Raw genomic sequence first — 21,393 nt, forward strand, 5'->3', positions numbered from 1 at the left:
CGAGAGCACGAGCGCACAAGCAGGGGGAGAAGCAGGCTTCCCGCGGAGCAGGGAGCCTGACGTGGGGCTCCATCCCAGGACCCTGGGATCATGACCTGAGCTGAAGGCAGATGAGACGCTTAACCAGCTGAGCCACCCAGGTGTCCCTGAACTTTTCATTGCATTTTAGTTAAATCTAAATAGCCACATGTGGCTAGTAGCTCCCCTGTTGGACAGCACAGATACAGTTAGGGGTTTGTAGAGTTCATATGGAGAAGACCTCAGTGAAGTGAGGTGCTAATGATCCCATTAGCACTTCAACTCAGTTCCTAGTAGAGATGGTGAGTGGGCTAGTAAACAGGAGAAAATGGAGAGGCAAGAATTTCCTGTGTTAATCTTAAGTTAAAAAAAAAATGTATCGTTGTCCAAATTTGTTTTTAAGGCGAGAACGTCAGTATTCTATATGTAGTAGCGAAGATTCTCCTGGCTCTTGCGAAGTCCTGTATTTCTCTATGGGGAGTCCTGATCAGCTCATGGTTTACAAAGGGAAATGCATTGGTGAGTAAACTAGCTAAATTGATTTAAATTACTCTAACAACAAAAGTTAATCATGAAGGAATGGGGTAGATTGTTTGATGCAGGGAGGACTGTTAAGTCGGTAAGTCATTCTGGTTCCCATTACCTAATGACCAGAATGAGAAACCGCTCAGGTTTCCCCTTTGGTAAGATGGAAATAAAAACTTAACCTTTGGAAATACTGTTAGCTTAAAGATAATTTAAAATTTGTCGTTATTATAATTGGTCAAGCTTTTTGAAACCGAAGTGGTCGAAATAGGAATCAGTAGAATTTTGCATCATGCACATCTATTGCTGTTGAAATATGTGAGTTCTAATGCCTGTGATCTTTAATGACCAAGTCTAATTTTCTTACGTTGATATCCATCTGAATAGCATTTTCCTGCTTGGCATTCCTGACCAGGAAAACCACTTTATTTTCTATATGTCTTATTTAGCAGTTTTGTCTACTAGAGGCTGTTTGGAGTAAAGCTGGTTTGGCAATTTGTGGTTTGGATTGTTTATGTTAAAATCAAGTTTTCAGTGTCTACCTCTTTTGCCCTAAATGTACATCTTTTATCAGCCATACAGATACAGCCACTACTTGGTGTAGGGATCACTTGTATGTAGTGAATTCAAAAATTTAATTTTCAGTCCCATGAATATTCTTACCAAAGCCAACAGCCAGATTATCTAAATTGAATTTACTTTCTTTTGGTGTCTTTTCCCATCCACTTTAAGGAGATCCAAATTAGCAGGGGAGTTGCCAGGGAGCAGGCAGCAGATAAGAGGGAGAAAAAACTGAATATCTGAATAGTTCGGACACTTAACCTTGGCTGACGGAAAGCAACCTGAATGGTACAGGACCATGTGGACACACGCTGTGCCGTATTCAGACAAAGCAGCCATTTAAGCAGGCTCACGATCCTGGGCCTGAGACTGTCCTTGACTCAGGCATATCAGACTCCCGAATTGGCAACATAAAACTATGTTCAATAACATGGGGAAACCAGGAAGGCACATTAATCCAGCTGCTTATTACCTTCCCTCGGTCTCTTATTCCCACTAGTATGCATTAGACCGATTTACCTTAGTTAATACCCTCATTAGGGGACACATTTGCAATTGGGACATGTTTTAATAAAACCATCAAGTAAATTACTTACTTTGCTTTCTCACAACAGGTCTGATTTTTAAAATATGTCCTGATCTTCTACAAAATGTTTTCATAAAAGATGAACTAATTAACATTTGTTTTTCAACTTAAAGCTGTTACGGAAAGAGAGAAAGCTGATGGATAAAGCGCTTATAGAGACTATCTGTCCAAATGATCATTAGCACATAATAGAGTCTCAGTCAGAAATCTTCTGGTAACATACTTCCTTTAGCCTTATCGCAGTGTGTTCTTTTGTCCCTTTTATTACCCCCATCACGAAAAAGTGACAAGAGGAGGGTGATGATAACAAAGCTACAATACAAAAAAAACCCTCCAGTCAGCAATTAGGAGATACCCACCCGGTTCCAATTAAGGAGACACAGATTGCAAGACATTGTACTATATAATGCACACATTTAATCAGGCTTTCTGTAAATAACATCACATTCCATCCCATAAACATTAAAATCATGTGGCTCCTCTTGTGTAGTGCTTAGACCCCACATTTCACAGGTTGCTGCCTTTGGTTGACGAATTTTCACACATCAAGGTTTTTTCCCCTTAGGCTAAGAATGCCAGGAATTATTTGTAACTAGCCTAACAGATCATTTTAATTAAAATTTCTTAAATTGCCAGCATTTCTATGAGGTTAAAAACTGTTTCTCAGTTAAAAAGTCTAGGTGAGCTAATTCAGCCACATTTCTCCAACATATTTTTGCTAAGACCACTGTGTGTTATAAATACAGGTTATGTTTCTTTCTTTCTTTTTTTTTTTTTGAAGATTTATTTATTTGACAGAGATAGAGAGCACAAGTAGGCAGAGAGGCAGACAGAGGGAGAGGGAGAAGCAGGCTCTCCGCTGAGCAGGGAGCCTGATGTGGGGCTCAGTCCCAGGACCCCGGGATCATGACCCGAGCTGAAGGCAGCAGCTTAACTGACTGAGCCACCCAGGCACTCCTATGTTTCATTTTTAAATGGAAAAAATAATTACCATCATTTCTTTAGAACATTTTTTTGTTACGAAGACAATGTAGCATCATAGAAAACTATTATTTGTATATTAAGAGAAAAAGACAAAATACTGTATAACAGTGGTTCTCATTTGGGGGCAGTTTTGTTCCCTGGGGGACATTTGTGGATGTCCAGACGTATTTTCCATGGTTAAGATGAGGGTAGGGGTGCTACTGGCATCTAGTGGGTAGAGACCAGGGATACTGCTAAATGTCCTACAGTGCACAAGACAGCCCTCTTCAACAAAAGATTTTAGTCTAAATTGACACTAGCATCAAGGTTGAGAAACCCTGTTTTTTTGCTATGATTTGGTAAATTAGAATAAAAGAGTAGAGGGACCTGAAAGAGAAAACAAAATGGTGATATTGTGGGTATATTTTTCTCCATTTCCAATTTTTTGGTAATTTTCTATCATAGTCTTTAACGAAAATTGGTGTTACAGAAATTTTGCTCTCCCGGGTACAAGTGGAAATCATATGCCTATCACTAAATAAATGTATCTTTCCAGCTTTAAATTTAAACTGTCATTTCTGGTTCCTTCTCCCAAACCATTGGCCAGTTTGATTTGCTGAACATATTCAGATTTTGTAGCAAGAAGATCATTGATATATTCATATTTCCAAGTTATTAAAAATGTGTTTTTAATACTAATCTACATTGATGGAATAATCTTGATGGAGTGCTCCCATTTCCAAATTCCTTCCGTCACATTAGTTGGTATTTAGCTCCATGAGGGTAGGCATCATCATCAGGAGTGAACCGGTTATGAAAGTAATATTGTGAATAATGGCTGGTAGAGGAAAACACTGATCTGAGACTAAAATCTCATGGTTGATTATTGTCCCTTTATAAAAATTAATGTTTAAGAGTTCAGAATATGTTGTTAAATATTAAAAATCTGGTCACAAGGGGCGCCTGGGTGGCTCAGTCGTTAGGTGTCTGCCTTTGGCTCGGGTCATGGTCCCACGGTCCTGGGATCGAGCCCCGCATTGGCTCCCGGCTTGGCGGGAAGCCTGCTTCTCCCTCCTCCACTCCCCCTGCTTGTGTTCCCTCTCTCACTGTGTCCCTCTCTGTCAAATAAATAAATAAAAATTAAAAAAAAAATTTGGTCACAAAAGAGCATGTATTACATGCAGTCATATTTTTTATAGGTAGCATATGGTATCCACTGTTGAATGCGTGAAGATACAGCCCCTCTTTCTTTACCCCCACAGAAAATAGACCAATGAGATTTCATTATATTTTCTTTCAATGTGCAGGAAGTGATGAGCCGCTTGGAAAATTAGTTTACAATGCTTTGGAAACGGCCACTGGCAATTTTGTCTTGTTGCATGAGTGGGTCCTTCGGTGGCAGAAAAAAATGGGTCCGTTCCTTACCAGTCAAGAGAAGGAGAAGATTGATAAGTGCAAAAAGCAGGTGGGCATCCGAGGTGGCCCTCAAGCAGAGGGCCCACCTCGAACTTGATGAGGTGACAGAACAAAGGAGCTGTGCCTTTGACTGGCTAGCAAAGATGATCCGGAATGGTGTGAGATCTGTTTAACCAGGGGGGATGGTGGGGGACCCGCCCTCTTTCCCAACAGAGAATGTTCTAAGTTTTCTCAGCCCCTTGCTGCCTCTTTCACAACATTCACAAAACAGGGTCAGACTTTGCTGTCCGCCCTTCTTACGGCGTTAATAGCTGTCCCCAGCTGGGGCTAAATAGCTTCATTCTCGTGCTTTCTGCAATCTTTTGAAATCTTTGCATCAAAACTGAATTTTAGGGGACTAGACAGTTTGAACGTTAATTTATAATTCTGAGTTTAAGGAGAACATTTAACATTGCATATCACAGAGTTACATCATAAAGAGGTTACAAACAGTAGGAAAGCATTGTGTTTAGAAATGTGTATTTATGATGAAAAAACTAGAAGTAAAGGCACTGAAATCATAATGGTGGTCTTTGGGTAGTGACCATATAGGTACTTTGTGCAGTTTCTTCTTTTGTGTTAGTCCTTATTAAAAAGGTTGACGTTGCTGCTTTATAATCAGAAAGGCTTTTTTTTTTTAAGACTTTTAAAAATTACTTTTAAGTAATCCCTACACCCAGTGTGGAGCTTGAACCCAAAACCCCAAAATCAAGACTCACATGCTGTGCCCCTACTGAGCCAGCCAGCCAGCCTGATCAGGAAAGGTTTTTTAAAAAATTAATGTTTTTTTTTTTCTTTTTTTCTGCTGGCCTTATGGCAAGAGAAATTGCTTTTTTAAAAGCTGTTCACCTGAGCACCTGGGTAGCTCAATGGATTAAGTGTCTGACCCTTAATCTCAGGTCTTGATTTCAGGATCTTAAGTTCAAGCCCCATATTGGGCTCCATGCTCAGCATGGAGCCTCTTTAAAAAAATAGAGAAAACTGGTTAATTTTGGGGTGCCTGGGTGGCTCAGTCAGTTAAGTGTCTGCCTTCTGCTCAGGTCATAATCCCGGGGCCCTGGCATTGAGCCCCACATTGGGCTCCTTGCTCAGTGGGGAGTCTGCTTCTCCTCCCTCTGCTGCTCCCCCTGCTTGTGCTCTCTTGCACTCTCTCTCTCTCCCAAATAAATAAAATCTTAAAAAAAAAAGCTGTTCACTAATTTTATAGTATTTGTACACTAGATTTTGAGCACAAGTGGAGAATTAATTAAATTGCTTTCATCTTTATGAACTGTTACGTTGGCCTTATAATTTAGGGGAGGATATAGTTCAGAACATATTCCTTCTCCTTTGAAAGTACATTTTCTATTAAATATTTTATTTTTTTCTATTAAATATTTTACCTTTGAAATGAAATACCAGTTAATGCTGATCAATACAATATTATCTTAGTGGTGTTTTTCCTTATCAGATTCAAGGGGCAGAAACGGAATTCAGCTCACTGGTAAAATTGAGCCATCCAAATGTAGTACGCTACTTTGCAATGAATCTCAAAGAGCATGATGACTCCATCGTGGTGGACATTTTATCAGAGCACATTAATGGTGTCTCCCTGGCTGCACACCTGAGCCACTCAGGCCCCATCCCCGTGCATCAGCTCCGCAGGTACACAGCTCAGCTCTTGTTGGGCCTCGAGTATTTGCACAGCAATGATGTGGTACACAAGGTGCTGCGTGCATCAAATGTCCTGGTGGATGCAGAGGGCAATGTCAAGATTACGGACTACAGCATTTCTAAGTGCCTAGCAGACATTTGCAAGGAGGATGTGTTTGAACAAAGCCGAGTTAGTTTTAGTGACAGTGCCCTACCTTATAAAACGGGCAAGAAAGGGGATGTTTGGTGTCTTGGCCTTCTGCTGCTCTTCCTCAGCCAAGGACAAGAATGTGGAGAGTACCCCGTGACCATCCCTCGTGACTTACCAGCTGACTTTCAGGATTTTCTAAAGAAGTGAGTATCATTGAGATTCTATCTGATTGCACTTTGCTCCTGAACTTTTTTTTTTTTTTAAGATTTTATTTATTTGAAAGAGAGAGGGAGGGAGCATTAGCAGGGGGAGGGGCAGAAGGAGAGAGACATTCAGATGCCCTGCTAAGTGCGATCGCAGGACCCCAAGATCATGACCTGAGCCCGAGGCAGATGCTTAACCTACTGAGCCACTCCAGGCGCCCCTACTCCTGAACTTGTAATTGTGCTTGAATGTGCTCAGCATCTAAGTGATGTGTTTAACCTGAAAAGTGAGGAACAGGATTGGAGTTTATTCTTTGTTCTTCCAACCCTTTCTTAGCTGCATAGGTTCTAATTTACTTACCATTTTCATTCCCTTCACTTGCACATTCTCCTAAATTCACTTGGGCTTCGTAGTAGATTTTCAGACTGCTTTTGGGGAGTGCCTGGTATATCTAGGAAGTTAACAGGGAGAAATGCCCCAGGTATTTCAAATGGAAGACCGTCTCTGTCTACCTCAGCTGCTGGCTCCTAAGGGGTCAGAGACAAGGCCTCCTATCTAAAAACAACGTTAGGAGAATTACAGTTCTCCCCTTTCTTAACCGTTCTTCATTAGCAGTGTCTCATTCAGCCAGGTGATCGAGTGCAGTGACTTCCTCTCACAAGCCATAGGATTTTCGACACCTGTAAATTCCAGGTGCACATTTCATTGCAGAACCAAATCTGACTGCTTTGAGAGAATCCTTATGAAAGGTTCACGTAGGCCTAAAGTTTTTGTCCAGGTCCTTCCCTTCAGTGCTTTCCAGCTTAGCCCTGCCTCTCAGCCCTGTCCAAGCCAGACCTAGGTTCTCTCAGTTTCTCTGTTAAACAAAAAATAAGATCCTTCAATGTGGGTTTTTCCAGGCACGCCCCTCGTCCAGCCTTCCTGTGGAAGTTGAGCTGGCCTGGTTTCTTCCCTTTCCAGCACTCTGTCTTGTTTCTCACTTTATTTCTTTTTCCCAGCCGTTCACTTTTATCCACTTCCTACATTATCTACATCCTACAAATGAAAGTAACTGCACTTCTGTTTATTTATTTATTTATTTATTTATTTTTAAAGATTTTAGTTATTTATTTGACAGAGAGAGACACAGCAAGACAGGGAACGCAAGCAGGGGGAGTGGGAGAGGGAGAAGCAGGCCTCCCGCCGAGCAGGGAGCCCGATGTGGGGCTCGATCCCAGGACCCTGGGATCATGACCCGAGCCGAAGGCAGACGCCCAACAACTGAGCCACCCAGGTGCCCTGCACTTCTGTTTAAATAAGATAGTTTCTGTGTAAAACTGAAGCAGACGTGATGTACAGTCGTGGAAAGAGGCCAACTTTGATTCTTTATAAACTGTGTTCTCCAAGTATATAAACATCTTAAGATTTCTAAAGAAATCTTTTGCAATTTCTCTTAAATGTGATAGAATTTTAAAAATCTTTATTTAAATGCACCCTGAGGATGAGGTTGGCTAAAAGGACATCAATGGAAATACGGTGACAGAACCATTGATAGACTCATTTCATTCTTCAAAATGTCACCTTTTGCTTTCGACCCTTTATGGGTCAAGGGTAATTTAGCAAATAGCATTATGTATTTTTTAAAAAACAGCACTGGGAAGTTTATGTGCAACGTGTCTCTCACATTTAACAGCAAAATGACAGACTCAGTAACTAAAACTTTCCTAGTATTCTTAGAGAGTCACTCAACACTGTGCGTGTTGAACTTGAGATCAGCACTATTTCGTACTCTGTTTAACATGGTTGTTCTTTAGATTTTTTTGTGTATTTCTCTCATCCTAGATTGGTTTGATGGACGACTTGGTGAAGGAGGAGCCCACACAGTATTATTTTACTTCCTTTGCCGTCCAGCCTCAGTTAAAAAAAAGAAAGAAAATCATTCACCAACAACAGAAGCATAACATTTCATTTGTAGTTGTCTTTTTACTTGTTAGTGAATATGCTCTGGAGAAAGATTTTGCTCCCTATCAGTCTCTGATAGGAAAGAGCCCAGCCTGGAGCCAGACGGCTGGACCCAGGTCCCACCTTTGCCCCTTCCTCACTGAGTACTGAAACTCTCTACCTTGAGGTTTCTCCTTGTAAAATGGATCATTTTGATTTAATAATTTAATTTAGTGATTTAATAATAAGAGCACTGCCTACCTCCTGAGGTGGCTGTGAGGATTAAGTGAGCTCACTCACACCTATAAAGGGGCCTACACTGAGGCAGCGTTAGGTGTAACCGGCATCCTCCGTAGAGAGGAGAGTGCATCTAACGGGGAAGTTTCCGGGCATTTTATCCCTTTTCAGAGCTGGATGCTACTGGATGTAGCATTTGCCTCTGCTGCTTAGAGCTACTCTGGTGCCAAAATGATAGGCTCGGAAAATTTCATCTTTTTAACTGAGACCCTGGTGGCTTATAAAATCTCTTAAAGATACAATTCATTCTTGGTAGGTTTTAAAATTTTCTTGATTACTGTCACAGTTGAGTTATGGTGACAGTGGACTTGAGAAACCCAACAGGAAGTGTATACGGATGTTCATTGCAGCATTTTTTTTTGTACAAGTGAAAAACTGGAAATAATCTAAATGACCAACAATAGGAGAATGTGTATATAATGTGAATAAGTTCTGGTAAGCTCAAAGAGATCTTGAAGTACTGGGCTTGGAAAGATCTCTAAGACAGCATGGTGTGTAATACTGTGATTTATACTGAGAAGTATATTTGGTCTTCACCGCTGTTTCAAGCACAGAGCTCTTTTTTTTTTTTTTTTTTTTTTTTTGGCTTGGAAACTTGAGGCCAGTAAAAATCTCAATGCCTTCTTTTTTCTTTTTAAGTTTTTATTTAAATTCCAGTTAGTTAACGTATAGTGTAGTATTGGCTTAGAGTATAAAATTTAGTCATTCATTACTTAACATATAACACCCGGTGGTCGTCACAAGTGCCCTCCTTAATACCCATCACCCATTTAGCCCATCCCCCACACCCCCCAATCACCCCTCAGTTTGTTCTCTATATGCTATTCTTTTTTTTATTTTATTTTATTTATTTGAGAGAGAGAATGAGAGAGAGCACATAAGAGGGGGGAGGGTCAGAGGGAGAAGCAGGCTCCCTGCTGAGCAGGGAGCCTGATGTGGGACTCCATTCTGGCACTCCAGGATCATGACCTGAGCTGAAGACAGTCGCTTAACCAACTGAGCCACCCAGGCGCCCTCTATATGCTATTCTTACTTACGTTTTTGCAGTTGACATAACTGAGACACAGACTTAATGATGCTTTGTCATGTGCCTGGCAAGCACAAGCTCTTAAAACCATTCCCTCTTGTTATGTTAATGAGGTGAGTTTTGGAACTCACCTGAGGATCAGGGCTGGTTGCCCAGAGAGCTGACATGAGACCCATGAATAGAGAGGAGCTGGAACTTCCAGTCCGCCAGTAGCCGATGAATTAATCAGTCATGCCTATATAACGAAGCCTCCATAAAAACCCAAAAGGATGGAGGAGTTTGGAGAGCTTCCGGTTGGTGAACACATTTCTCTGGCAGGAACAGGTGGCTGTTCCTGAGCTATATCCTTTCATATGAAACTGGTAATCTAGTAAAAAAAAAGTTCCTTTGAGTTCTGTGAAGTGCTCTAGCAGACCATTTGAACCCAAGGCGGGGGTTGTTGGAATCTCAGGTCTCTAGCTGGTTGGTTGAAAGCAAGGTTGCGATTGGGATCTGCAAGGGGTTGGGGGCAGTCTTAAAGGAATGAGCCCTCAACCTGTGGGATCTGATGCTATCTCCAGGTAGGTAGTGTCAGAATTGAGTTGAATTGTAGACTACCCACCCAGCTGGCGTTCGAGAATTGCTTGGTGCCCCCCCCCACACAGCCCTCCACCAGTGGAATTGTGTATAGAACCTTTTTCATGAGCAAATGAAAAAAGCAAGTTGAGGATAATATAAGATGATGTCATAAAATATATATATATATATATATCCACAATATATCCACAAAACAAAACTATCTTTTATACGATTGTGTTAAATGCATAGAACAAAAGTCTGGAATGACAGACACTAAAGGAGAGGAGAGGAATTGGAGAGAGATGGGGATTTAGTCAAAGACTTTATCATAATCAGTAATGTTTTAATATTTGTACTTTTTTTTACTGATGTAATTAAAATTAATCTTGAATTTAGGGGGAAAAAACCAGTATCTTACACAAATGCTTTTTTTGTGAGCTTGTCCTTTTCAAGGTATGAAATTAGGAGTGCTTTGCATTTTAGTGCTGACATAAAAAAATAAAATGTTACCCTAATTTAAGGTAGTTACTGCCACCACTTTATAGCTACATGTGGTAAGTACAGAATTCACAATAATGGTTGTTGCTGTTTTTTTATGTTATGTTAGTCACCATACACTACATCATTAGTTTTTGATGTAGTGTTCCATGATTCATTGTTTGCGTATAACACCCAGTGCTCCACGCAGAACGTGCCCTCCTTAATACCCATCACCAGGCTAACCCATCCCCCCCACCCCCTCCCCTCTAGAACCCTCAGTTTGTTTCTCGGAGTCTATAGTCTTTCATGGCTCCTCTCCCCCTCCGATTCCCCCCCTTCATTTTTCCCTTCCTTCTCCTGATGTCCTCCCTGCTATTCCTTAGGGTCCACAAAGAAGTGAAAGTTGGTTGGTTCTTTTAAATACACTGTTGGTAATTAGGGTCAGGTGCCACCAAGTGGTGCTACTTGGGTCATTGTCATAAAAAAGTCAAAGAGTTTAATTAGAACAGTGGTTCTCAGAAACCACCTGGACAGCAGGGTAAAGCACAGATTACTGCCCAAACCACCAGAGTTGCTGATTTACTAGGACAGGGTTAGAATAGAATTTGTAACAAATTCCCAGGTCATACTGGTACTGATGCTCCTGGTCAAGGACCCCACCTTAAGAACCACTGGGTTAAAGGTATGGCTTGTCTTCATTAAAGAACAAGAATGACTTATACTTACTAGAAACAAGGTTCTAGGAATGGGAATGAAAAGAAGTATATGATAAAATGTGGGACTTTTTAAAAGTAAGTCACAGACTACTTTTGTCACAGTTACATGGTATGATGTAACTACCAAGTTACATCATACCATGAACAGGCTTCATCCAAAGTTTGTTGTATTGGGGCCCCACCCTGCATCAGCCATCAGATTTGCTTTTCTTTTGGAAAGCTTTGGTTTTCACTGGTCCCTGGAGAAGCTTAGTGTAGGATGGCAAGTCACTGAACTATTTATTGGGTGTGAAAATTCGTAACTTGTGCTATCTTAAACCTGTAAAAAAAAATTGTTCCATGAGGTAAGTCTTCCTAGAGACTATATATTTTTTGTCTTTTTTAAAAAATATTTTATTTATTTGACGGACACAGTGAGAGAGGGAACACAAGCAGGGGGAGTGGGAGAGGGAGAAGCAGGCTTCCTGCGGAGCAGGGAACCCAGTGCGGGGCTCGATCCCGGGAACCTCGGATCATGACCTGAGCCGAAGGCAGACGCCTAATGACTGAGCCACCCAGGCGCTGCAGAGACTATGTATTTTTTGATTCCCCACTTACACCCAGCCTGGTGTTTAGCATGTTTTCACTTAAGAGTGCATTTGGGTCCATAAGCAACATGAGTTCTCTAATGTGTATTTACCTTAAAATAGACCCTAAATAAAAAAATAAACCCTTGGATTAATGAGATCAGTGATCATTTTCTGTGTTGCTGAGATTCTCTCTGCCCTCTCACTGAGGTGTGTTTGCTTGGATGACAAGGAAAGATGGAATGCCCAGCAGTTGCTGAAACACAGCTTTATCAGTCCGCAGCCGAAAATGTCTTTATTGGAACAAAGTCCTGAAGGTGAGTCTGTTACCACTCTTCTCTTGGAAGCCTGTTTGACATAAATTATTTTGAAAGAACGCAGAAGCCTAAGGCTGGAACAGACTGCCTGGATCATTTATTTTATCTATTTTATGCTGAGCTGCACATAAATCCATTCATTGCATGTGTACTGTGTGCACAGACCTGTTTTGCTGTCCTGGTTTTTCCAGCCTTGATGGTTGGAGTGTCCGTTGGGGTAGCCTCTCTTAGTGTCGGGTACCCTTCTTGTCCTGTCACCTTACTGCCACGGAACTAGATTTCCCTGTTGCTCCTCAAGGAACAGATTAAGGAACCTCAGTAGAGCTGGGGATGGGTCAGGAGACCAGGGTTGGGTTCTGGCTCTAGCGAGTAGTCATTCCTTTACTGTGTGCGTGTGCGTGCGTGTGTGTGTGTGTGTGTGTCTGTGTGTGTGTCTGTGTCTGCGCGTGTGTGCATGTGTGTCTGTGTGTGCGCGTGCGTGTGTGTCTGTGTGTATGTGTGTGTCTGACTTAGCCCCGCCCATAACCTGGGTATATTCTACCTACTTGAAGAAGAATGAGATGAGGAAAAGTGTTGAAGGGTCCGTGCCAGGTAAGGGGTCCTTGTTCAAACTACGGGTTGGGTCCTCTTCTTCCCGCCCCGGCTTTACTGTTGGGTTTTGCATCTCTTGCTCTTTTTCTGATGCCTTGTTTGCCTCTCCCATTTTGCTTTGTCTCAGATTCTGGAGGACAAGATTATGTTGAGACTGTTATTCCTAGTAAGCACCTACCCAGTGCTGCATTCTTCAGTGAGACACAGAGACCGTTTTCCCGGTATTTCATTGAGTTTGAAGAGTTACAGCTTCTCGGCAAAGGGGCCTTTGGAGCCGTCATCAAGGTGTGCTATGGAGTTGTGCTTGTGCCCAGGCCCTTCCGAGTTCCTTCTTGGTTCCCTTTCCGCAGACTGAGGGAGCTCTTTTTTGTGAGTGGGGAGAGAAGGAAAATGACCATTTGAAACTATGATCCTCGTTGCCTTTGCAGAGTTAAAGGCTTTACTTAAAGTCACAGTGGACACATTAAGAATGCATCATTTCCTCCTCTTTGCGTGATGCAGTGCATTAGCGTGAAAACCACATGATTGTCCCAGGGCTTCAAGTTGAGCCAAGCCCTCTACGTGAAGACCATTTTGCTGTGCTGTGGTTCAGAAAGAAAATTGTCCTTTTTGTCCCATTTGCTTTTAGAGGTGCTGTGGATAAAAGGGCTGCTGTTAGAGCTGAGGTGGAATTCACTGGGAAGTGGCCCCAGATGGTCTCAGTGGCTTTTATTTTCCACCTGTTACTGAGAAAGAAAATCAGTGGTGCATTATGAAGGTGTGCTGTTCTTAGGTCTTCTCTTCTGCTTTTTGTTCTAGTTGGGTGTTGGGTGATTTAGGATTACCTGCCCCTTGCGAAAGAGATTTCAGCTGTTCTTGCGTCATTTAAGTATTTTGACTTTAGGAGGCCCAGGCTAATATTGTTGATTAAATCCATATAAGACATGTTACCTTTCACAGAATAAAATGGCCCACCATCAAGAGGGCATGTACGCCTGTTGAGGATTCTGAGAGTGTTATCAGGAAGGGTTACTGGTATTACTGTGGAAGGTCTTTTAGAACAACCCAAAAAAATAAAAAGTTTTTCTGTGGTAGTCAGGGACAGAAAGACAATCTTACGTTTTCCAAAAGGAAGTTAGAGGATCATAGAAAATTTTCAACTTTCTTCATGCCAGTATAGACATTATAATTAGGTGGTTAAATAGACCTACTGTGGCAGATATCTTGATTGGGTAATCCCAGTGCTGTTCAGGGGAGCGGGTGATTGATGTATATATTATTCCTTTAACTCACGCTGTCATTTTGATCAGGTCCTTTAACTTGTTTGTATTTTCAAATCTTGAACGTGAGACATTATCAAACTCCATTTCCTTACAAGTACTTAAAAATGATGAGTAGGCTCATGTAATGAAAACGTCTAGTAATTTAAGCTCCTAAGTTCTCTTGTGGTTTTTCCCTCTGAGAGGCCACAGCCCTCACATTCCATCTCTCTTTCTGGGTTAGGGTAGGGCATTCTGTTCAGTGATCTGGCATTTCATGAGCAGTTGGCCCCATTATGGTTCAGGCACCTTTCCACTGTAATAAGTGAATCCCTGGGAGTTTGCAGTAGAGTGAGCTCCACAGCCTGGTCAATGACTCCAGGCATTCGTGATGTGTTCTGAGACTCAAGGTCGAAGACAGTGCCAAGACTTAACCATGGTTTCCTACTCTATTAATGATGTAGCAGTAAAAGAACACAGGGCCATAGCTCTTTGGAGCACGTTCCATATTTCAGGTTCTGTGCCAGGTGGCTCACAAACCTTGTCTTTCAGTTTCATGACATTGTTACGAAATAAGTATTATCCCCATTTTTCAGATGAGGGAACTGACCTTCAGAGAAGTTATATAATTTGTATGAGGTTACATACATGCGGTAAGAGAGAAATCAGCATTCATTCCTATATCTGTTCTACTCAAAAGCATGGTGTTTTGCCACTTTCCGCACAAAGGTAATCTGAAACTCAATTTTATAGTAGTCCTTTTTCATTCTAATCAAAACCTATCAGAATGATGCTTTATTTTGTATTTTATAATCAACTAATTCCTCCCTCTGCTCATGGGAGTTGTTCCTTTTCATCACCTCAGTTGACCTGCACATTGGGTCTGGAATATTCTCGTGAGCAGAATTTTGTAAAAGTTAACTTCAGTCAACCCAGTGGCATCCTGTGACTGCCCAGGAGAAAGCATCTCTGTGCAGGTTGTGGAGACTTTGAAACTTTCTCTTGTATTTTACTTGTCTTTATTTTGTTGTGTTCTTAATCACATTATTCTGGTCTTAAAACATATCAATTATAAATCTTAGTTAACAAACATCTTAGTATAAACAAAATCAGTGGGCAGTAATTGTGTTGATACCAGTCTTGTTTTACTGAGCCCCTTGCTCAATGAGGCCTTGGTCATAAGTGCTTTACTCACCTCACGCATTTCATCCTTAGAGTCAGTCACCTCTGAGGTGAGGGGAGTGGCATATATGCAGATGAGAAAATGGAGTTTCAAGGAAATTAAATCATTTGCCCAAGTTTACACTGCTTGATAAGTCCGGAATTAGAAGTTGTATTCAGATTATAAATTTGTGTTCAGTGACTTGAAGTGTAAAAAAAAAAAAAAAAAAAAAAAGCCTGGGGAGAAACTAAAATTCTGAAACCTCATATTGACTTTAGAAAATAATTAGTATTTTTTTTTAAGATTTATTTATTTGATATAGGGGGAGAGACCATGAGCATGAGCAAGAGGGGCAGAAGGAGAGGGAGAGAGAATCTCAAGTAGACTCCCTGCTGAGCACGGAGCTGATACAGGGCTGGATCTCATAACCCTGAGATCATGCCCTGAGCCGAAACCAAGAGTCCTCACTTAAGGAACTGTACCACCCAGGTGCCCCAGAAATAATGAGTGTTTTTTAAACAGCATTAAAATAATAATTTCTTAGAATTGAGATATCAGATGTGATATTGGAAAAGCAGGAATGTAATTGTTGGTAAAATTAATGATTAAAATGGAGGTCATGTTTTCTCCAGGTCTCTTGTTAAACTAATATAGGTGTCGTTTGGGGTGAGATGTTTCCTACAGATTTCGACAGTCAAGACTTTATCCAGTTTAAGAGGTCGAACTGTGTGGCTCTCGACTGTAGCTGTTGCTTCTCCCTGAGAACTGCGGGCTCCCCTTGGGAGGGCATGGGGTGACGGGCTACAAATGCTGATCTGCGAGGCTCCCAGTGGCTGACGGGCACCGGCTTCCTTCCCCTCCCCCTCCCCCTCCCCCTCCCCCTCCCCCTCCCCCTCCCCCTCCCCCTCCCCCTTCCCCTCCCCCTCCCCCTTCCCCTCCCCGCGGCAGGTGCAGAACAAGCTGGACGGCTGCTGCTATGCGGTGAAGCGCATCCCCATCAACCCGGCCAGCAGGCATTTCCGCAGGATCAAGGGCGAGGTGACGCTGCTGTCCCGCCTGCACCATGAGAACATCGTGCGCTACTACAACGCCTGGATCGAGAGATACGAGCGGCCGGTGGGCCCGGGGATGCTGCCCCTGGACTCAGACTCGGACTCACGGCCCCAGGCACGGGATGGGCGAGCTTCGTCCCAGCCGCCGGCGCACAACAGTGGCCCCGACGGCCCGGGCAGCTTGGAGGCCGCCGCGCCACCGCCCATCCTCAGCTCCGTGGAGTGGAGCACGTCGGGCGAGCGCTCAGCCAGCGCCCGCTTCCCTGCCGCCGGCCCGGGCTCCAGCAGCGACGAGGATGACGACGACGACGATGAGCACGAGGGCGTCTTCCCCCAGCCCTTCCTGTAAGAGCATCGGCAGGGGCGCCAGGCCCATGCCCCGGGAGAGGGGATTCGGTTAGAAACCCAGGCTATCATCATGTTGACCTACAGCATTGTGTGTTGAGAGAGGAACCAGATTCAGTCCAAAGGGTTTATTCCCTATAGTCTTCAAAAGATCTCCAAAATCCAAGCCCTGAAGACAGGAAAAATAGAAATTCCTTTCAATACCTCATCATCTTAGTACCATTGATAGAAAGTTTTTAAAGAGCATTCTTTTGCATAAGGGCTTCCAACTCTGGTACATTTAAAAACTAACCTGGAATCCTGACATAGGGCCAACTGCCGTTCTAAAAAGTTGAGTTACGATCCTAAAGTTTGTGCATCTCAGAAGCCACCCAGATCTGTCTTGACTTTCCTCGTTTGATTTCATCCTATCCAGTTGGATACAGTTGATCTTAACTCTTAGCTATGGAATTATAATAGGGAATTTAATTTCTTTAGAATTTCTCCGTTTCTCTTTTTAAGACCTGCTTCAGATTCTGACAGTGATATCATCTTTGAAGATGAGAACAGTAAGAGTCAGAATCAGGTAAATATATAAATAGAAATTACACCGTTTTATCAGGGGTGGGCTTGTAAGAAGACAAGTGTTTGGTGTTATAAGCCCCAGGTGGAACAGTCAAGCCTCACTCTGATAGGCAGATAGAGAAACATGATTATGTAATATATATGGTACGCCTGTGTTTATTTAGGGGCCTAAATTTGTCCCCCTAACCGAACATACCTGCTTTTAGAAGAGGAGTAAATTGACAATGCTGGTTTTTGTTTTGTTCCTTTAAATGAAAACCATCTGCTAGAAGATTTGGGGGAACTTGATGTGGTTGGGGAGAGGGATAGATTTAAGTAATTAAACAGCCTTATTGTAGAGTTATGTTGGCCTCTATGACCAATTAATCCAGATTATTTATTCCCATAAACCATCATCTAGAACAGTGTTTTAGCACTGAGTCATGATCCTGTAACAGGCTATGAAATCAGTTTTCAGGGCCACAACCAACTAGTTTAGTGCCGTAGGGAAGAGTGGAGACCATGCATCACACTAGGAAAGGTAACCTGTTTGTACACCATGTCTCACGTGAGTATGTGAACTGAGTGTGATATAAAATACATTTCTTCGTGTGGACCATGGTCTGAAAAGTTTGAAAAACACTGTTCCAGGCCTTGGACCCCACTCACTCAGTTCTGCATCTTCCTCTGCCCAGACCAGCAGAGCCCCTGAATGCTGGTGCGTGGCACTGACAACTAGGAGTGTCCGTCGTGGGTGTAGAGGAAACTTCCATGAGAGGGGGTTGAGTGCCATGACTGTATTTCCAGAAATAAAAGCAGAATTACAAGCAGTTAAGCATCTGCCTTCGGCTCAGGTCAGGATACTGGAGTCCCGGGATCAAGTCCCACTTTGGGCTCCCTGCTCAGCAGGGAGTCTGCTTCTCCCTCTGCCCCTCACCCTGCTCATGCTCTCTCTCTCTCACATAAATGAATAAAATCTTTAAAAAAATTACAAATTATAACCAATTGCTTTGATTTTAGCATTAGTTATGCATTTAATTATTATGGGAGCACCAAATTTATAATCCTGGTTTTGCTCAGTTAAGGGCAGCATCCCATGGGCATTCTAATTGACGAGTAGAAGCCCCCAAGAGATTAACAGTCTTCTACAGATAATCCCCAGGGTATGTAAATGATTCATGTTTGCAGAACAGAGGAGCTTTTTTTTTTCCTTTGCTAAAGGAAAAATGTTGAGAAATACTTCCATAAACAAACTGTAAATCAGAAACCATCAAATGCTGCCTAATGCTTTTTCCTCAGCCAGTCCTTTTTCCCCAGGTGGTGGTGTTGAGGGGAAATACTTAAAAACATTTATGAGAAGAATGAAAGAACTTCATTTTTAAAAAAGATTTTATTTATTTGTCAGCGAGCCGAGCAGGGGGAGCCGCAGGCAGAGAGAGGAGCAGACTCCCCACTGAGCAGGGAGCCCGATGCGGGGCTCGATCGCAGGACCCTGGGATCATGACCTGAGCCGAAGGCAGACGCTCAACCAACTGAGCCACCCAGGAGTCCCCAAAAGAACTTTAAAAAAAAGGGGGGGGGACAAGAGTAAGAAAGTGAGCTGTAGGGGAAGAATAGACTAGCTGTGTGGAAAAGCATTCCAGAAGATCAGTCACAGTTAAGTGGCAGCTGAGTGCTTTCCCCTCAGTGGTGCAGCCCAGAGGGCGGTGTGCCTTTTGGTAATATCATATTTAAGTTGATTTAGCTAAAGATGGATCTCTCATCTTCTGTTTCCAAAGTAAGGCTACCATCAAAGAAAGATACTCCATTAAGTCTGAAATTAGCCTGTACACATTTTTCCTTTCTTACCCATAGAAAGATATCCATGGTAAGAAAGAATGGACTTGACTTGGAATCTTTTTTTTTTTAAAGATTTTATTTATTTATTTGAGAGAATGAGAGAGAGAGAGAGCATGAGAGGGGGGAGGGTCAGAGGGAGAAGCAGACTCCCCGCTGAGCAGGGAGCCCGATGTGGGACTTGATCCCGGGACTCCAGGATCATGACCTGAGCCGAAGGCAGTCACTTAACCAACTGAGCCACCCAGGCGCCCTTGACTTGGAATCTTTCTGTAGATCGCACAACTGTAATACCTACCTATTTCGTATTTTCCCCCATTGTTATGCTATATAGTGACATACCTGTAAACTATACGGTAGATTCAGGTAATAGCGCAATTGCCTTTTAAATGCTGGAAGCATCTAAAGGACAGTGGCTGCGTTCTGCTCAGACCTCCCCTCTGAGGCGACAGGATGTCTGGGTGTGTGGCGGACAGGCACAAAGGACTTGAGGATGGTGATGGTCGTGTCCCATTTCAGCTTCCATTTATGAGTTCTCCCGCGCTCCTCTTGGATTAGGGTGAAGACTGCAGTGGGAAGAGCAGTTGCCATGAAAGTGAGCCATCGGCGGCCGTCGAAGCCAGGCACTACCTGTACATCCAGGTGAGGCCCTGGCGTGCGTGCGGCTCGGTGACACAGCATCTCCCGGTGGTCTCTGGTGGGGATGTCGCAGGAGGCTAGAGCAAGACACTGGGCAGAGGAGGATCACCGGCCCTGCCAAAGATGAATTGACCAGAGAGGATTGCAGCACGGAGGCCCTGCCCCCTAGCCTTGAACTCGTGTTTTCTGCACTGTAGCAGGAGATGGCATAGGGCAGTGGTTAAATGGGCTCTGGACTCAGGCTGTGTAAGTTCTCATCCTGGGCCCCCCAGTCACAGCTGTCAGGCAAGTTTCTTTTTGCATTCTGTGTGCGTCTACCTATCTCAATGACTTGTGAAGAGTGAAAGAAATCACATCTTTAAGAACACTCTGCCTCTCCCCTAAGTGAATAGGGCCATGGGGCCTTATGAGTATTTGCAGTCCTATTGGTAAGTAGGCAGATCTTTTAAGTGTCAGACACAGTAGTATGTGCCAGAAGCGAAGTCTCAGACAAGTGAAGTGTTTCAAAAGAGACTAATTAGGTGGCTGTTATTCCGTAATATAAACATCTCTGAGGTGCCACTCACACACAGGATAAAGCATCTGTCCTCTAAACCACTAACTGTTAAGTCTGTACTCCGTGCATTCAGTCTCTAGACAGTTAGGAGTCAGAAGGACATAGGGGAGGTGTGTCTGGAGGTGTGGTAGGATCACAGTCTGGGAGTCACCGGCCCTCGTGAGGGCTCGAGGATGAATCAGAGTCTGGAGGTGGCTATTCAGAGCATGAGGGGATGGTCCTCTCTTTAAAAACAGTGAAATCCTTCTTCATGAGAAATCTCAACTCTGGCACTGGTTTAAAACCCATAGGCCAGTTTCATAAATCAAAGGCTACGTGCTGCCTGAAGATGTAAATGATACTGCATTGTTTTCTGATACATTAATATTTAAGAAGGGGTGAGAAAGAGGCTTGTCCTGGATGTTTGGATATTTATAATGTTTTGCTCTAGACTTGAAGGTCAGTGTCGTTAATTCAAAGTACAAATGAGAAAGGCCGTTGACATCATTAGATTTTTAATTAGCCTTTCTTGGAAATTTGGGTTTGGAAACAATCACGTAAAAGAAATAAAATTTTAGCTAATTCTCAGTTTTTTCATTATTTGAAAAATAAATTATTTATGATAAAATTTTAAACAAGTCTTATTTTTTAATGAATAATAAAAATTAAAATGGTTATGTTGGGGTGCTGTGATAATGCCTATTCCCCCCAATTTTTCAAATACTATTGGTTTCTTTTCTCAAAAAAATTAAGCCTTGCCTTTAACTACTTAAAATCCATGGCACATGTTTTAAAATGGAGGATTACATTAATTGCCTTTGTCTACCTTAATTGAAACCCTATACAATCAAATGCTGACTGATTTGTTCTTGTCCCCAGATGGAGTACTGTGAGAAGAGCACTTTGCGTGACACCATTGACCAGGGGCTGTATCAGGACACCATCAGACTCTGGAGGCTTTTTCGAGAGATTCTGGATGGACTGGCATATATCCATGAGAAAGTAAACTTTATAACATTTCATGCCTGAAAACTTAGGTTTATATAAAACTTATGATAAAAAAATACTGTGAGATTAGAGAAAAACAGAAACAGAGGGAAAATTTTGGGCATATTGAAACTTATTTTTATAGGTCAGACATGTCAAAAGACAAAAGAGTATAAGATACCGGTTCAAAGAAAAGATTGAAGGTTAAGACAGGGGTCAGCAAACTGTGGCCATGGGGTCAAATCCAACCTCTACCTGCTTTTCACAACCCGTGAGCTAAGAATGGCTTTTACATTTTTTTAAAAAAGATTTTATTTATTTGGAGAGAGAGAGAGGGAACACAAGCAGGGGAAGAGGCAGAGGCAGAGGGAGAAGCAGGCTCCCTACCGAGCAAGGAGCCCAATGCAGGGCTCCATCCCAGGGCCCTGGGATCATAACCTGAGCCGAAGGCAGACACTTAACCAACTGAGCCACCCAGGCACCCCTACA

The 21,393-nt window shown here is 42.7% G+C and overlaps 1 protein-coding gene across 4 annotated transcripts in view; it reads left to right on the plus strand.

The window, feature by feature from the left end:
- EIF2AK4 (eukaryotic translation initiation factor 2 alpha kinase 4) overlaps positions 1 to 21,393 on the plus strand; it is a 105,930-nt gene that overhangs the window by 39,983 nt on the left and 44,554 nt on the right. For all 4 annotated transcript variants that reach the window (XM_028119421.2, XM_088024711.1, XM_028119420.2 and 1 more), the window contains 9 exons: positions 422 to 537; positions 3,961 to 4,118; positions 5,559 to 6,094; positions 11,870 to 11,976; positions 12,695 to 12,852; positions 15,916 to 16,364; positions 16,866 to 16,929; positions 19,302 to 19,385; positions 20,797 to 20,919. In XM_028119421.2, coding sequence (XP_027975222.1) covers positions 422 to 537; positions 3,961 to 4,118; positions 5,559 to 6,094; positions 11,870 to 11,976; positions 12,695 to 12,852; positions 15,916 to 16,364; positions 16,866 to 16,929; positions 19,302 to 19,385; positions 20,797 to 20,919 — 1,795 coding nt within the window. The remainder of the gene's footprint in view (positions 1 to 421; positions 538 to 3,960; positions 4,119 to 5,558; positions 6,095 to 11,869; positions 11,977 to 12,694; positions 12,853 to 15,915; positions 16,365 to 16,865; positions 16,930 to 19,301; positions 19,386 to 20,796; positions 20,920 to 21,393) is intronic.

Source organism: Eumetopias jubatus, unplaced genomic scaffold (genome assembly GCF_037043125.1).
Source record: "Eumetopias jubatus isolate StellerSeaLion01/CBP00866 unplaced genomic scaffold, mEumJub1_p1.0 scaffold_7, whole genome shotgun sequence".
NCBI lineage: Eukaryota > Metazoa > Chordata > Mammalia > Carnivora > Otariidae > Eumetopias > Eumetopias jubatus.